This window comes from Myotis lucifugus, unplaced genomic scaffold (genome assembly GCF_000147115.1).
Source record: "Myotis lucifugus unplaced genomic scaffold, Myoluc2.0 scaffold_414, whole genome shotgun sequence".
Classification (NCBI taxonomy): domain Eukaryota; kingdom Metazoa; phylum Chordata; class Mammalia; order Chiroptera; family Vespertilionidae; genus Myotis; species Myotis lucifugus.
Window position 1 is genome coordinate 15,119 of NW_005871462.1, and position 17,199 is coordinate 32,317.

General features: G+C 45.4%; 1 protein-coding gene across 1 annotated transcript in view; it reads right to left on the reverse strand.

Moving 5' to 3' along the window:
- Positions 1–4,876: 4,876 nt before the first annotated feature.
- LOC102441259 (cyclin-Y-like protein 1) overlaps positions 4,877–17,199 on the reverse strand; it is a 30,117-nt gene continuing 17,794 nt past the window's right edge. The window contains 4 exon segments of the mRNA XM_023743801.1: positions 4,877–4,988; positions 10,146–10,228; positions 11,372–11,534; positions 14,694–14,863. Coding sequence (XP_023599569.1) covers positions 4,877–4,988; positions 10,146–10,228; positions 11,372–11,534; positions 14,694–14,863 — 528 coding nt within the window.

A 17,199-nucleotide genomic window follows, 5' to 3' on the forward strand; every position in this document is an offset into this window, starting at 1 on the left:
GTGAGGAGGGGCCTGGGCAGGGACACTCAGCCTGTCCCTTCTCTCTGTGACCTTCAGATCATACTCTGAATAATTCCTGGTGCATTTTCTGATTTTGACTTGGACTTGAAGGACTCCTGGGCTAAGTTCCCTGCATTTACAGTCCAGCTGGCCCTGGTTCAGTCATGTCTAGGCTGGGTCACAGTGGGTTTCCCTGGGCCTGGGGTAAAAAGAGAGCAGAAGACGGCCTGAACCAAGAGACATATGAAAACATGCTCAAAGTCACTAATTATCTGAGTGATGCAAATCAAAACAACAATGTGGTACCCCCTCACACCTGTCAGAATGGCTATCATAAACAAATCAACAAATGACAAATGCTGGTGAGGATGGGGAGAAAAAGGAACCCTCGTGCACTGCTGGTGGAAATGCAGACTGGTGCAGCCACTATGGAAAACAGTATGGAGTTTCCTCAAAAAACTAAAAATGGAACTCCCATTTGACCCAGTGATCCCACTTCTAGGAATATATCCCAAGAAAACAGAAACACCAATCAGAAATAATGTATGCACCCCTATGTTCATAGCAGCACAATTATCAATAGCTAAGATTTGGAAACAGCCTAAGAACCTATCAGCAGATGAGTGGATTAAAAAACAGTGGTACATCTACACAATGGAATACTACTCTGCAGTAAAAAAGAAGAAATTCTTACCATTTGCAACAGCATGGTTGGAACTGGAGAGCATTATGCTAAGTGAAATAAGTCAGTCAGAGAAAGATAAATATCACATGATCTCACTCATTTATGGAATATAATGAACAACATAAAATGATGAAGAAAAACAGATCCAGAGACAGAGAAGCATCGATCAAACCGTTGAACCTCAGAGGGAAGGTAGGGGAGTGGAGGGGTAAGTGGGAGAGATCAACCAAAGGACTTGTATGCATGCTTATAAGCCTAACCAATGGGCACTGACAACAGGGGGTGAGGGCATGAGCAGGGGGGTCAGGAGGGTAATGGGGGGATAAGGACACATATGTAACACTTTAATCAATAAAGAAATTAAAAATAAAAAAGACGGCCTGAAATATGAACTCCAGAATCCAGGGAGGCCCCTGTGGCCCCAGTCTGTAGCTGAGGTGAGGTGCTGGGGCCAACGTGGAGGCCTCACTGTGGAAGAAAGGGCCCTGTAGGTTGTTTATACCCCACCTCAGCCCCATTCTAGACCAAACAACTGAGCTAACTATTCACCCCAGGCCTTCAGCACTCATTCAGTTTCCTGCAGGGTGAGAACCAAATCATCTTCCTAGTCAACTGACTTCTGTTGCTCAAATAAGAGAGGATTTTCCATGTAATATAGGACACAAGGATGAGCCCAGAGAGGGAGACCCCCACCTTGGCCTGACTCAGAAGCACCTTTGTTGGGAGTGGATCAAGAAATGGTGGTCTGGACCCCTCCAGGGTCATTTCCAGGTCTTGGAGGAGAGTCCAGGAGTATACTAAGGGGCAGGATTTTTAGTTTCTTAGCTATGCAGCGCTTTCCCGAGCAGGCATCAGAGGCTGAGCTAACTTGGCCTGGAATGTGCTGGAGCCAGACACTGAGTGAATGCCTCACAGCGCAGGGCCAAGCTTAGGGAGCACAGAGAGGCACATAGAGGGATAGATGGAGACCCTGGCCAGGTCAGCACTTGTGTCCTATAGCTGCTGGCCTTTCCCACGTTCCAGCTTTTGGTCTGCAGTGGGGCTCCACAGGGCCCGAGGGCCTGGGCAGGGGAACTGGGCCAGCTGTGCCTCTGCACCTCTGGGCACACAGAGCTCCCAGTGCAGACCGCCTCTCCAGAGACCTAGCTTCCACAAGCTGGCATGGGGTTGGGGCCTGGCCAAGCAATGGGCCCTCTCATCTTGAAATGCATAGACTGGACAGTACACACTGGGGCTCTGTGCAGGGCCAGCACGGCCAAGGGTAAACCTGAGGAGGGGCAGTGAAGGATTTAGAAAAGACAGACAAAGAATACAGCTGGGGCTCGGTGGATCTTCCATGCCTTGATGAGGACACAGAAAGACGCTGCCTGTAAGCTTAGCCTTTATTTTATAGTCAGAGACAAACAAGGTTGTGGTCAACATAGTTACAATGTTCTTGTGAGTTTTACTTGTTTTGTCAGCACTTGCTGCATCTCCCACAGCCCCTTAGCTACCTAGGAACGATCTAGGGAGCGTCATAAGGTCAAGCTTAATTATGCTAACAGGGCTCTGCCCTCTAAGCTGGGACTTGTGTGTGGCTCTGCCACAGGTCAATCTGAGGCTTAACCCTATAGACGCTCCCTACAGGGCTCAATGTGTTTTTACTCCTCAATTCCTTGGGCGCCCTGGTGTGAGGGACTCCCTTATTTGCTGCCCACCACCATGCTTCCTACAGCACTGCAGGCCCAGCTCTTCTTGTTCTTCCTAACATGGCCCTTTCCCAAAGGGGTTCTCCTGATTCCTGGGTCTCATGCTGCACCTCCTGCCTGCTGGACAGGTTGGGAATTGGCAATTCTGGGGCCCAATGGCCATGTTGTCCTGCAGGATTTTGTGTGTGCTGTGTGAAATTGAGCCATCATTGTTGTTGGCAGGTCAGGAGATGGGACTGACCCTCAGGCTGACTGGTTGTGAGGACTGGCTGTGACTACAGTGGATGAGCTGTTGTGGGAGGGCTAACACCAAGGAGTGGGATTCACCTTAGTGGGGCTCTGGTGCCAGCCTAGTCCACTCTTGTATGTGTCACTGGGGTGCTAAATGGCTGGTCTCTGGAGTGCTCTAAGCTGGCCACCAGGTGTGTTGCTATTTGGGCTTCTTGGGAAGGCCTCTGGTGAAAGCCAAGGTCAGCGGATTCCTGTACTGGGCCTGGGGTACATGGTGGGAGCTAAAAAGCAATCTACAGTTGGTAGCTGCCTGTGCTGCGCTCAGATTTGCTTGGGCGAGGCTCTGCTGCAAATCGATGCCAGCTGCCACTTGTGCCCCAAGCTTGGGACCACTTAGCAGGACATACAGTGCACTCTGAGTCCAGCAGCTGCTTGTTTGGGCTTTATGACCTTTCAGAGGTCTTAGGAAAGCCCACAGCACAGGCAGAGGCCAGCTGTGTGTGAGGAAGAGCTGGCGAAGGAGGTTCTGGCCTGTGTGAGTTGCATGGAGCCCAGTCTCATGGAATCACCAGGTGAGGCAAGTGGTGTTACCAGGTTGATGGAGACTCAGACTTGGCACTGCCTGTGCCTGCAGGCAGGGTGGGGAGAGAGCTCAACAAAGAAACCATGGCCTCCACCAGCACTTCTGTCCCAGACAGAGCCATCCGTCCAGCTCTCACTCTGAAGCTAGACAATTCAGTTCCTCCCTGTTTGTCTCTGATGCTCTTTTCAAACTACTGTCCCCTTGGTGCTTGAATTTTGGTAGAATGTGTATTTAATATCTTTTTTTCAAATGAATACTAATTTTCATATACTTTGTTTTATCCTTCTCATGACCAATGTTATGATTTTCTGGGTTCACATTTCTTATTCTTGATGCACATTCTTTATTGGTTTTCTCAATAAAGGCCTAAGGGAGGTCAACTTTGAGACTGTCTATATGTTAGAAAATGTCTTTATCTCTTTCTTTGATGGGTAGCTAGGGTAGATGTTTAGTTTCTTAGCAATTATTTTTCCTTCCTTACTATTTAATATTTCTTAGCCTCCATATATTTATGGGAACAACATGGAATTAAAGCCCCAAGGATGGTAGTATAACTGAGACAATGCATTCTGAACTTGTCAATCATGTTGCTTAGCAGATATGAAGTTGTCAATAATGGTAGCTCTTATTATCATTATTATAATCTATTGAAGTACATTCTCAGAGGATGACTGCTCTAAGACTGAGGAGCAGAAGTTCACACCAAAACATACATACATACATACATACATACATACATTCATAAATGGAATGGTTGGCATTAGTTGGACATTAATTTTTAGCCCTTTGGTATCTTCAGATCCGGTCATCTGCAAAAGGTGTAGAGATCACACAATCTGTTTCTACAAATGCAGAACAGGATGACACAGCTGGCCCCGTACCTGCAATGCTTTGAGCTGCTTATTGGGGGGGGGGGCTCCTGTTATATCTGTCTTGTTGAATTTTTTGCAGAGAAATATGAAAAAAAGACTCATTATCTCATATTCCCCCCGTTTTATTCACCTGTACATCCAAAGTAGACACCATCTTTCTACTACTAGAGTGTTACTCTAAATTCAGTCTTCCTAGAAATCTAGTCATCTCACGTTCCAATTCCCAGGGCTGAATGCAGAGTCATGTCTAAGCCATTCCTTCCATCCTGGCTTATTTTCCATCTTGGAGAACCATGGGGAAAGGGGTTCCAGAGAGGCAGGTTGATCTGGAAGTCCTGATGAGTCTGAACTTCAGAGAATGAAGTGGAGCAAAGGGCACTTGAGATGCCTGGGCTTTGGGGGTGGGGAAATGGAGGCACAGAGGTAAGTGTGGGTGCTGACACAGGTCAGGGGAGGTGTGCTGCAAAGTTTCATAAGAAGGGAAACCTCGAGCTGAAGAGCATGCAGTGTTATACTGAGGCAATTTCTGCTCCAGTTTAGCCAACTGTGGAGTTCCTGAGAGATAAAGGGATATGAAACCACAAGACAAGCCGGAACTAGCAGTTTCCTTCAGGACTTAATGAAGGGGAAGAATTTTATCTTAGTTTCCTGTGAACCAGACAGGGGCCATGTTAAGAAGGGCCCAGAGAATGTGACAGATCAGTGTGGTTGACTTCTGGTCCAGCCAAGCTCCTTTGGGCCCTGGATGGGAACAGGGGCCTCAGGCAGATCTAGTCATTGCAGCTTCCTCAGGTCTGGGTGTGGCAGGTACCGGGCATCATTGCTGAATCTCAAAATCTTCCTCCTTCTTCCGCAGGCACACGGTGACCTGTGAAGGTGAGGACGGGGACTCAGAATGGACTGTCTGGCTGTCCAAGTATGAGAGAATACTAGGGAAGAAGATGGCCACAGCCACAGAGAGCAAATGTGTTCCTCTGCTTTAAACTTTTTTTTTATCTGAACAACAAAGATTTATTTAAAAAAAACAACAACCTCCAAGTGTAAAATTAAATACACAAACGTGCATTGTCTACACCTACCTTCAGCCTTTCCTACCAGACCTGTGCCCTCTCACAGTCTGGGACCCCTCGGGAGATTACCACCTGCTGGCTTAGGACCGCTCCCCGGGTGGCAGATGGCAGACCCTATCCCATGGTGCCTGCCCCGCCTCCCCGGGTCTCCCAGGGCAGGCCCAATCCCGCGGTGGGGTGGGTGGCAGATGTCCCTGACCTGTCCCACTGCACGGGCACTCCGTGTTACCCACGGCAGGCCCGATCCCACCGTGGGGCGGGCGGCGGATGGTGCTGCCCCACCCTGCCACGCTGGGTGCCCCGGGTCTCCCAGGGCAGGCCCAATCCCGCGGTGGGGTGGGCGGCAGATGTCCCTGACCCGTCCCACTGCACTGGCACTCCGAGTTGTCCACTGCAGGCCCGATCCCACGGTGGGGCGGGTGGCAGATGGCGCTGCCTCACCCCGCCGCCCTGGGTCGCCACGGCAGGCCCGGATGGAGGCGGGGCATGTGGCAGATGGCGCTGCCCCGCCCCGCCTGCAGTATGCATATTTAACAGCCATCTTTGTTGGGTTACTTTGCATACTCTTCTGATTGGCTGATGGGTATAGCAAAGGTATGGTCAATTAGCATCTTTGTCTTTTATTAGTGTAGATTCCAGTTTGGTCCTGGGAAGAGGTGAGGGTAACTTCCACCGACTGGTGGATCTCCAGTACCTTGGATCTCCACCTCAGAGAACTATTTTTAAAAGAGGGGGACATTTCTGTAAAAATGCAAGGTACAAAGTCTTAGTACAATTTAAGCTTTGGCTCTTGTAGATGTATACATGCTACTGATTTACAAAACATCATTGGAAAGTTTAAATTTCTTTTAAACCTATTTAATTTGATAAATTTTAAATATTAAGCTTTTAATTTTAATTGTTTGTTTCAGACCCCTCTTCAAGATGCAAATAATTGGCTGAAACAAGACAGCTCACTATTAAAATTTTAATACATTTTGGCCAATCGTGGTTGAAACAAAATATTTAATATTAAAAACAGAATTTTTTTGTTTCAGCCAAAGAGGGTTGAATCAAAAAGGTTTGATATGTGGCATATTGAAATATTAAGCTATTTTGTTTCATCCAACGGCTGAAACAAATATAATGCTTAATATTTAAATATTAAACTCCTTTGTTTAAGCCAATCTTTGCCATCTTCAAGAGGGGCCTTCAAGAAAATTAAAAGCTTATTATTTACAACTTACAAAACTAAGTTTAAGAGAAATGTAATTAAATTTTATTTTTTAAAATCTTTACTGTTGAGAGTATTACAGATGTCCCTCTTCCCCCCTCCAGCACTGCCCTCCCCTTCCTACCCTGCCCCAGGCCTTCACTATCCTATTGTTTGTGTTCAAAGGTAATGCATATAAGTATATAAGATCTTTGGTTAATCTCTTCCCACCTCCACTACTCCTTTGCCTCTGAGATTTTTCAGTTGTTCCATGCCTCTGGTTTTATTTTATTCATCAGTTTAATTTATTCATTAGATTCCTTGTTCTTTTGATTTTTAGGTTCAATTGTGGATACATATGTATTTATTGCTGTTTTAGTGTTCATATTTTTTAAATCTCTTCTCCCTTCTCCTCCTCCTCCTCCTCTTTTCCTTCTCTTGTTCTTAAAGAAGACCCTTCAACATTTCATGTAATATTGGCTTGGTTGTGAAGCTTTTTCTTGTCTGTGAAGCTCTTTCTCTGACTTTTAATTCTAAATGAGAGCTTTGCTAGATAGCGTAATCTCAGGTGTAGTTCCTTGCTACTCTTCAAAGAACTTTGGGTATTTCTTGCCATTCCCTCTGGTCTGCAGTTTCTGTGGAGAAATCAGCTGAAAGTTATATGGGTGCTCCCGTGTAGGTCACTGTTTTTCTCTTGCTGCTCTTTAGGTTCTCTCTCTGTCTTTAACCCATGGCATTTTAATTATGATGTGTCTTGCTGTGGGCCTCTTTGGGTTCCTCTTGTTTGGGACTCCCTGCGCTTCATGGCCTTCTTTTACCAGGCAAGGGAAGTTTTCCATCATTATTTCTTCAAATAGATTTTCTATAACTTGCTCTGCCTCTCCTCCTCCAGGCAGCCCCATGATGTGAATATGGGTATCCTTGAAGTTGCCCACAGGCTCCTTATACCATCTCCACATTTTTAGATTATTTTTCTTTTTCTCCTCTGATGTGTGCCAGACCATCCAGTTCCATGCCTTTGCCCTTCCTACCAGTGTCAATGTACTTCCTATTTTACTTCTCTAGATGTAGGACTTCTATTCAGCCAGATTTCAGGCAGCTCTGAATAACAGCTGCTCTTTATTTCAGTTTTTAATTTTGATATAGTTGTGGAAGGTGGTGATTACCCACGTTTTCCTAAACAGCCATCTTGGGTCATTGCCACAAAGTTTTCTAATTAAATTTTAAGTGGTGTTTTATAAATTTTAGCATTTATACTTCTGCAGGGGTTCCTTGAATGCCCAAGCACACAATATCAAATCTTTTTTTTTAAATTAAATCTTTATTGTTCAGATTACATTTGTTCCTCTTCCCCCCCCCCCATAACTCCCCTCCTTCCAGTTCCCGCCCCACCCTCCGCCCTCACTCCCCACCCACTGTCCTCATCCATAGGTGCACGATTTTTGTCCAGTCTCTTCCCGCATCTCCCATTCCCCTTTCCCCCCCAAGAATAGTCAGTCCATTCCCTTTCTATATCCCTGATTCATTATAATCACCAGTTCATTCTGTACATCAGATTATTTATTCACTTGATTCTTAGATTCACTTGTTGATAGATGCATGTTTGTTGTTCACAATTTGTATCTTTACCTTTTTCTTCTTCCTCTTCTTAAAGGATACCGTTCAGCATTTCGTATAATACTGGTTTAGTGGTGATGAACTCCTTTAGCTTTTCCTTATCTGTGAAGCTCTTTATCTGACCTTCAATTCTGAATAATAGCTTTGCTGGATAAAGTAATCTTGGTTGTAGGTTTTTGGTATTCATCACTTTGAATATTTCTTTCCATTCCCTTCTGGCCTGCAAAGTTTCTGTTGAGAAATCAGCTGACAGTCGTATGGGTATTCCCTTGTAGGTAATTGAGTCTCTTTCTCTTGCTGCTTTTAAGATTCTCTCTTTGTCTTTTGCTCTTGGCATTTTAATTATGATGTGTCTTGGTGTGGTCCTCTTTGGATTCCTTTTGTTTGGGGTTCTCTGCGCTTCTTGGACCTGTAAGTCCATTTCTTTCACCAGATGGGGGAAGTTTTCTGCCATTATTTCTTGAAATAGGTTTTCAATATCTTGCTGTCTCTCATCTTCTGGCACTCCTATTATTCTGATGTTGGTCCGCTTGAAGCTGTCCCAGAGGCTCCTTACACTATCTTCACACTTTCGGATTCTTTTTTCATTTTGCTTTTCCAGTTGGGTGTTTTTTGCTTCTTCGAATTTCAAATCTTTGGCTTGATTCTTGTGCTCCTCTGGTCTGCTATTGGGTATAATATTCTTTATTTCAGTCCATGTATGCTTACTTTCTAGTTTCTTTATCATAGCATCGAGGGTCTCATTAGTTTTCATGAGGCTCTGCTCAAGTTTATTGCAAGCCCTCAAAATTGCGATTTTTAGCTCCATATCCTCCATTTCTGTCATGTTTTTTTGTCTCCGCATCTTTTATACTTTCTTGGTGCACCCCCTTGTGGTCTTTGTGCACAGTCTTGTTCTAGTTAAGCCTTGATTGTTGTAGTTAATACTAGAGGGATTTGACCATCAGGCCGACTGGCTATGAGAATCAGCTGTGTGGAAAACTTCTGTCCTCTGGGGAGGTGCTAATCTAGCCTTTGCCTGAGGCTATCCGGCAAATGGCTCTGCGCAGGGCTTGGGCGGGGCGGGCTCAACAGGGCGGGCGGAGGGAGCCACTATGGCTGCTCTCAGTCCGTCCCCAGGGGCTCTGCCTCTCTGTCCCAGCAACCGCTGCAAACCTCGGAGGGACCGTAGCCAGACAGTCCCGCTTCTCCCGTTTGAGTCTGGGTCCCTAGAGACTTGCCCGGATCTGTAGCCCAGAGTCTGAGACTCCCTTCTGATTGAAAACGACAACCGCGCCCTCAGCCACCAGCCCGCTTTGCGCGCGCACCACCGCACCACCGTACCTTTAAATTTTCCACACTGCGCCTCCTCTGAGCCTCGTAATGCTGTTGTTTTTCCTTCTAGTTGAAGAGTCTTTCCTCAGCCAGCCTTCCTGTGGTTCTGGTTGATGTCCGTTCCGTCTTTTAGTTGTATTTTTGAAGTGGTTGTTTGCGGCAGCAGTCTCCGGTGTTTACCTATGCCACCATCTTCGATTCACCCACAATATCAAATCTTAAAATTGTACTAAGACATGTGGGACACTCCTCTTGTTTCTCTCTTTCTTTCCTTTTTTCTTTTCTAATCCTCACTTTAGGATATTTTTCCCATTAATTTCTAGAAAGAGTGGAAGGGAGGGATGGAGAGAAGGAGGGAGAAACATCTATGTGAGAGAGACATCGACTGGTTGCCTCCTATACAGGTCCCAACTGGGGCCAGGGATCAAACTGGCTACCCAGGTACATGTCCTTGCCTGGGAATCGAACCCACATCCCTGAGGTAAGTGGGGTGATGCTCTAATCCTGAGGCAAACCAGCCAGGGTCCCCCTTTGTTTCTTTAACTGCTTGTTACCACTGCTTTTGAGAAGGAGAGGTGGTATTTCTGTAGTTTTTGTAGATGAGGGTCTCATGATGTTACAACCCCTCCTTTTCTTTAGAGAGCATGGCTTTGTGCGTTGCATGCCAATAACATTGTCAGCGCTAAAAGATCTTTTTTTAAAAATATATTTTACTGATTTTTTACAGAGAGGAAGGTAGAGGGATAGAGAGTTAGAAACGTCGATAAGAGAGAAACATTGATCAGCTGCCTCCTGCACACCCCATACCGGGGATGTGTCCACAACCAAGATACATGCCCTTGACCGGAATCGAACCTGGGATCCTTCAGTTCGCAGGCCAATGCTCTACCCACTGAGCCAAACTGGTCAGGGCACTAAGAGATCTTTCTATAGCAGCTTTGCACAGGTCTTTTTCTTGACCGCCTCTGGAAATAGCCTAGGAAAGGAAACCCAATACAAAGAAGGCACAATTTAAAAAAAAGGATTCCAACCTTTAAAAAAAGCATCATTGATAGCCACACGTTCACACTCCTTTATATAGCGCATAGTTCCTGCCCCTTTGGGTAGCTGCGGTCTACACTGCCAGGTTCTGTGTCTGTCTGTTTCTGCAAATTCACAAAGGGAAGTCCCTTAAGGGCTATAATGAGATTGCCAGAGCAAGGGAATTTAGAATTATTTAAATGTTGGGTTCTTAATGATAGCAAAGAACAGTATCATCTGTTGCCTGTACATTTGTTCTGTAAACATACTAAACAGACACTTGGGCAAAATCAGTGTTTTGTGAGCTATTCAAATTCTATCCAATCTTCACTAGTTACTATCTACTCCAAGCAAACTGTAATGAATGGGCATGTGCTGAACTTCACTGGAAGGTAGGGAAGGTCTAATGACTGAAGCATCATAAGGACCTATTTCACTTGCACGTTAATTATGGTAGAAATACGTCTTATTCTAAAGTGCCACCAAAGTACCACAGACAGTATCCGTGTTAAAAGTGTCCATTTCAGTTGTGAATAATTTTGTTGTATTCTCACCAGAATTCATAAGCCACAAATATTACTTTATCCCATGATCTTTGCCATTTCCATTAAAACACCATGTACTCTCTACAGTCAGTATTTGCAAGACACACTATACATTCTAAATATAGGTCCCTCAGGTTAGTCACTAATATTCTGTCTAATAAACTCATGGGACCAAAATGTGATAAATATTTGCAAACTAATTTACGAGTGGGAAGTGGATTATGTTTGTAGATATGATTAGTTATACAATTATAAGAAATACATGGTTATAAGAAAGGATAGAGGGCTACATGGAAAACCATTAACAGATTGAGATTTAAAATATTCTGAATTAGGGTCACAAAAAAGAGATGTAGAGTTTTTTGATAATGAGGGATCCTGTATAAACCATAAAGCACCAGCAATATGATGCAAAAAGGGTTCAGAAGCTCTTCTTTAATGTGTTAATTTTAAAAAGCTTTCCATTGTCCTAATCATCGCTTCATAGAATTTATCAACAGATGTTGGCTCAGGGAACAGACAGAAAACCCCACTTAGTGACTCCACAGCCTTACCTCTGGGTTCTGTGCTCTTTCTTTGCAAAGATGTTAAAATAAAACAAGCAGGTTGTTTCTATGGCTTACATATCGAAGGTCAAAGTAATATTTGGCAAAGAGACTGGCAGGAATATCAGTATCAAACTGGATGTAATTTAAAAACTGCATTTCTATCTCATTCCTATGGGAGGAGGAGGAGACAAAATCGACACAGAACATTTTAGTCATCTGGGCTACCTTCAAAAATGTCACTCTGCGCTACAAGGATGACTCTAAATTGTGTTTTGAAACACGTAAAGGTTACCCAGCTGTACTAAGACTCTAACCATCAAACCAGGTGCAGCTCTTTGAGGTCCCTCCTGCATCCCAGCACTTGGAGTTGGGAGGAGTGTGAAGGGGTGACCGCCCCCTTTTGCTCTCCTGCTGCTGACTTGGGGGCTCAGAGTCCCTTGAGTGCGGCTGTGGATTCGTGCTCCTGGCTCACTGACCAGGGCCCGCTGTAGTGTTCAGATGAAAGGAGTGATGTATGCTGCTCCTGGGCCCTAACCAACTTGCAGGCATTTTCACCAGGCCCATCACAGGCAGGGGCTTGTGGAAGTAGAGAAGTACCAACAAATGAAGTGAGCACATCACCACCGCAGCGAAGGGATCCATGGGAAGCCACCACTACTATCTGAGGGGGCAACATTCTTGAGGCAACAAGGATTCATCAAAAATAAATAAATAAATATTTTATAATAAAAGCATAATATGCAAATCAACCCATGTGATTGGTCGGGGGGGGGCCACTATCACCCCATGATTGCCTGGCAGAGGGAGTCCCAGGCCAGCGGGGCAATCAATTGCGGGGCTCCGTGATCACCCCAAAGAGGAAGGCCCAGGCCACCGATCTGTGGCGGGCTGAGGAACCCCCCTCCCAAGTGCACAAATTTTGTGCCTCGGGCCTCTAGTAAATAAATAAATAAGCAAGCCACATTTTATGGGGGAAAAAAATCCCTTCCCTACCCAGTGCATGGGACTAACAGCAGAGGACAAAAGGGAAGTTTCTGTTCACCTTAATCCTACTGATAGGACAGGCTGCACTTTTTAAACTATGAAAAGCAGAAACAGGAAACATAGATGACCTGGCTGGACTAAGCAGCCTTTAGGACTGGACCTCTGATGGGCACGGAGCCAGACTCCAACCGTGTTCTCCCACGTGGGGCTGCGTCCTGCCCTGCTCAGCACCCCTGCCCCTGCCTGAGCAGAGGGGAGCCTGCCCACAGGGGTGAGTTCAATAAAGTGCAAAAGGAAATTTGGGAGCAGTACTTTGCTATGTGACAGACTCCTGTCATTTGCTGAATAAATAAATATATAATGAGAGTAAATTGTTCTACTTGCACAGCACTACTGTGATAGAGTTAGTTCTATAAAAATGACAAACACCAGAACAATCATGAGAGAGGCTTGAATTCTAACAAACCTGTTTTCTTAGGTTAAAGCTTTAATATGTTACCCACTGGACAGGTCGATGAAAGTGGATATTCTCCTGTATGGAGAGCGGTCAGAATAGGAGCCGATAGATTTTCTTATTTGTTAAACTTTAAACCCAAAAAAACCTATTTCCAAATTATTTTCCTATTCATATAGACATGTAATCAGATCATGTTTTGATAATCAGCTAATCAGGACTTATTTCCTACAGGAATAAATAAACTTTACTATCCCTTCTATATTTCCTCCAGTACTATCTTTTAATTGTGTACAAATACAGTCCCTTCATAGGATTAACAGATGTCTATTATAGACGTTTAATCATGGAAGAAAAGCATGACTACAGAATATGCATCTTCTGTTTATTTTTTTAATGGTGAGTTGAACAGCCTACCATTTACAGTCAAATTTTCTGAATATCAGTTGCTCCGTTTTATTTATGCTTCTGAAGGGAAATAATAATCTAAAAACACACATAGATGTTGTGAAATTTTAAGAAAAGCTGATAGACATGAATTTTCAATTTAGATGCAAAATGTGACCATTCCAAATGGTAGTCAACAACAGGGGGACAAAACCAATGTGCACTAAACACTGGTGTCAAGTCTTCCAACTGGCAAAGGTCATAAACAAAAGCAGCCTGTTACACACAGAGCTCCTGGGGTTCCTCTGTTCATTCACAAAAAGCATTGTTTACAACTAGCCATCCTGGCCCCAGACCTACGCCCTTTACCAAAAGCCACTTTGCCAGCTGCTGAGAATCTCCGTCCCGTCCCTTAGACACCAGTAGCCTCACCATGCACTTAGGTGATTCTGCATGAGACTCATCCAGTCATGAGCAAAGGTTCCAAAACCAAACTCTTGCCTCTGCCCGTGAGGATCTTGACCTTCCTATGCCTTCAACCTAGTAGAGATGTGTGCTTTCACCTGATCCTAAATGCCATCCACAAAGACAGGTTCACTGTCAGCAGGTGGGTGCTCTGAGAGTCTGCTGGAGATACCTCTGCGGCTCATCCTGCCGACCACCCGCAGAGCCCTCCACAGCAGTCAGTGTGGCCAGATCGAAAGCCCTCCGTAAGGCTGGTGTTTCACTCTCACGCCCATGCCACCTCGGAGGGGCCCCCGCGTGGTTAACCTATGGCCCCCACAAGGCACTGCTGTGGTTGCTTAGTGCCCGGGAAACTCTCCAATGGGGTGGGCACTGGGCAATGCCCAGTGAGGCTTCTCTGCTGCCTGAGAGGTAGGAGCTTTCAAAGTCCTCAGACCTATTTGTAAACACGTGCAATTCTCTTAAAAGGGCAGGAGAGCACACAGAGGTCTGAAACCTTTATATGGGGCCAATTTTCTTCCATGGTTTTCTGAACAACAGAACTTCAGATGAAAAAGAGGGAAAGACCAGTAAAATGTGTGGGTCAGACACAGGGTACAATGTGGGGGTCAGATTTAAGCTATAACCCTCAATAGTCTAGAGGCCCTAAGATGCTAACAGTGGCCAAACATTTATTTCAAAGCCAGTGTCTGTCCCTAAAAATAGACTGGAGCTGGGAGATGGCGTTAAGAAAGCCATGAAGATAGTTATTGTACTGTTGTTCTGGTAGTTAGCTTGTAAAACGTTTGTGAAAAACACCAGGAAAACACATTTCAAATTACCATGCACACTTTACAAAAACATATCAAGACCAACTAATTAATGACGAGGAATATGAATGTTATATGAAAGGTGGATAGAAAGAAGCATGTAATTTTATGCCTATTTCATTTCTCTGCACAATGTAACCTTTAAAAATATTTCTTAACATGTAAACTTTATGGGGGAATGAGGTATGAGAAAACGGTTAGGAAGTTTACCAAAAGCTTACAAACTCACATGTCCTCGACTGTAATGATGTTGTTGATGAGCTGGCAGTAGGGCACATCCCACAGAGCCTGTTTGTCCCACAACTCATAGGCAACAGTAGCAGCTCCCAAAAGCATTCTTTTCCAATTAGTGGGACACAAGTCAATAGTTGCATAACGCATGACCCTTTCCAGGTAAATCTGAAGAAGTAAATTGTGTAAGTGCTTTGTAACTGTTAACAGTAACAACTGTTAGAAACGACAGATTGCATCCATTTTTCAAATTCATTTTTTTTTTAAATCTTCACCTGAGGAAATTTTTCCCATTAATTTTTAGAGAGAGTGAAAGGAAGGTGGTGGGTGGCGGAGAGAGAGAGAGAGAGAGAGAGAGAGAGAGAGAGAGAGAGAGAGAAAACATCGATATGAGAAAGACACATTGATTGGTTGCCACCGCCCTTGCCTGTCTGGGACAGGGAATAGAGCCTGCCAGCCAGGTAAGTGCCCTTGACCAGGAATGGAACCTGTGAGTGAGCGGGCTGATGCTCTAACCCCTGAGCCACATAGGCCAGTGTTAAAGACCTTTTTTTTTTTTTAAATATATTTTATTGATTTTTTACAGAGAGGAAGGGAGAGAGATAGAAAGTTAGAAACATCGATGAGAGAGAAACATCGATCAGCTGCCTCCTGCACATCTCCCACCGGGGATGTGCCCGCAACCCAGGTACATGCCCTTGACCGGAATCGAACCCGGGACCTTTCAGTCCACAGGCCGACGCTCTATCCACTGAGCCAAACCGGCTTCGGCAAGACCTTTTATACTTAGTTTCCACAGACACTGCATGGCCAGCCAAAGCCAGAGGCCAAGTCATAGTTGTAAACCAGATACTTCTGTTGCCTACTTTGTCCATGTGAACTTTCAGCCCAATTTTTGGTCACAGGAATGAATAGACATGTTAGGAAAGGCCGTCCTGAAGCAATGCAGGGGGCTATTATTACCTTTCCTCTTGTAAAGGGAGCATAGAGAGGCCCAGTATCAACTCAAGTTGTTCCACAGACACTTGAGTGCCCACCAGGTGCAATTCTTCCTGCCTGGCTCGTATTTATATGTGATCTCACATACACTGAAATATGTAAGTTCCTAGTGATGCCGGAATTATGTCTATCTCTTCACAGTCACTAGCCCTTTTGGGGTACAAGCTGGAGATAAAAACTGGTGCCCGAGGTTGCCTCCCAGTGGCTGCTGTGGGGGCAGCAGGACAGGCAGTGCAAACAGGTGAGCTTCAGACTGGTCTGTGCACCTGTCCGTGTTCCTGTCTTAGTGTCTCTGTGAGGAACACGTGCAAACCAAGGACAGTCCTCCTCATGCCCCTCATGCTCACATCTCCACGATCATGGTGGGCACTGCGTCTCTGTCTCACATAATCTGAGGGGCACTCAATGCTGCTGGTCTCAAGGGGCGACAGAGCTGCCAGGCTCTGTGTCCCTGGGGCTCCTCCAACCCTGCCAGGCAGCTGGGGAGGCTCATGATGCCTTTGACACGCACTCTATGTCTCCTCTACAAAGAACTGGGCGAGGTAACAGCCCAGTAGGTTATAGAGCTAAGCTGAGATTTCTTGTTACTCAGAGCAGGCCTTTCAGAAGAGTGTATATGCCATTTGACAAAAAGAAAAAAAGTTCAATTTAAAGAAATATGGTTACTGCCTGAAGATTTTTGACAGCAGAGATTTGCCAAACTCAACTGTGTTTTCAAAAACAAATGCTTATGGAACATGATGTGTTCTGAGGGAAATGCTGCGCCCATTCCTCAAAACCCAGCATTCTCAGCTGTCCTAAGAAGGAGCTACCTGCAAGGTTCAACTCTAGTTGATGGGCATCATTAGAGGCCCTTGTTCAACACCGACCACCTCCCAACTTCCGTCCCCTTTACTGGCAGACTCAGTATGGGCCATTACTCCTTCGTTCATCCCACCTGCCCTCCCGTGTCAGTGGAATTAGGATTCTCTTCTCGCCGAAGCTGACCTTCTATCAGTGAAGTCGGCCCAGCCCACTTCTGCAGAACACTGTTCCATACTCGCCTCTTCTTGAAGAATCCTCCCTGTCTGCCCAGATTCCCCCAACAGGAATGTGTTTACCTAGGTCCCCTCTGGCCACACCAAATCCCTAGAATGCGTCCTCTTATCTGGCTCAGGGTAAATGCCCTGATGCTGCTTCTCACCTCCCATTCTCTCCTTCACCCACTTTAGTCTGCCCCTGGCGCTGTCCCTCCACCGAAACTGCTATTGCTAAGGGCATTGGAGCCTTCGCAATACAAACAGAGCTCTTCATCCTCACTGCCCACTCCCCAGCCATCCCTAATAGCATAGAGGGCATGGCCACTTGCCTAGTTGCTGGGACCAAAACCTCCACTTGAGCCAGCCTGCTCCCATCTGCCAGCAAGTCTTGCCTCCCCTTCTCCGTGGGAACCTGAGCGCTTTCCAGTGTATTGGGCACCTCTCACCTGTATGACTCTTACTGACTCCTGACTTTACTGCCTCCAC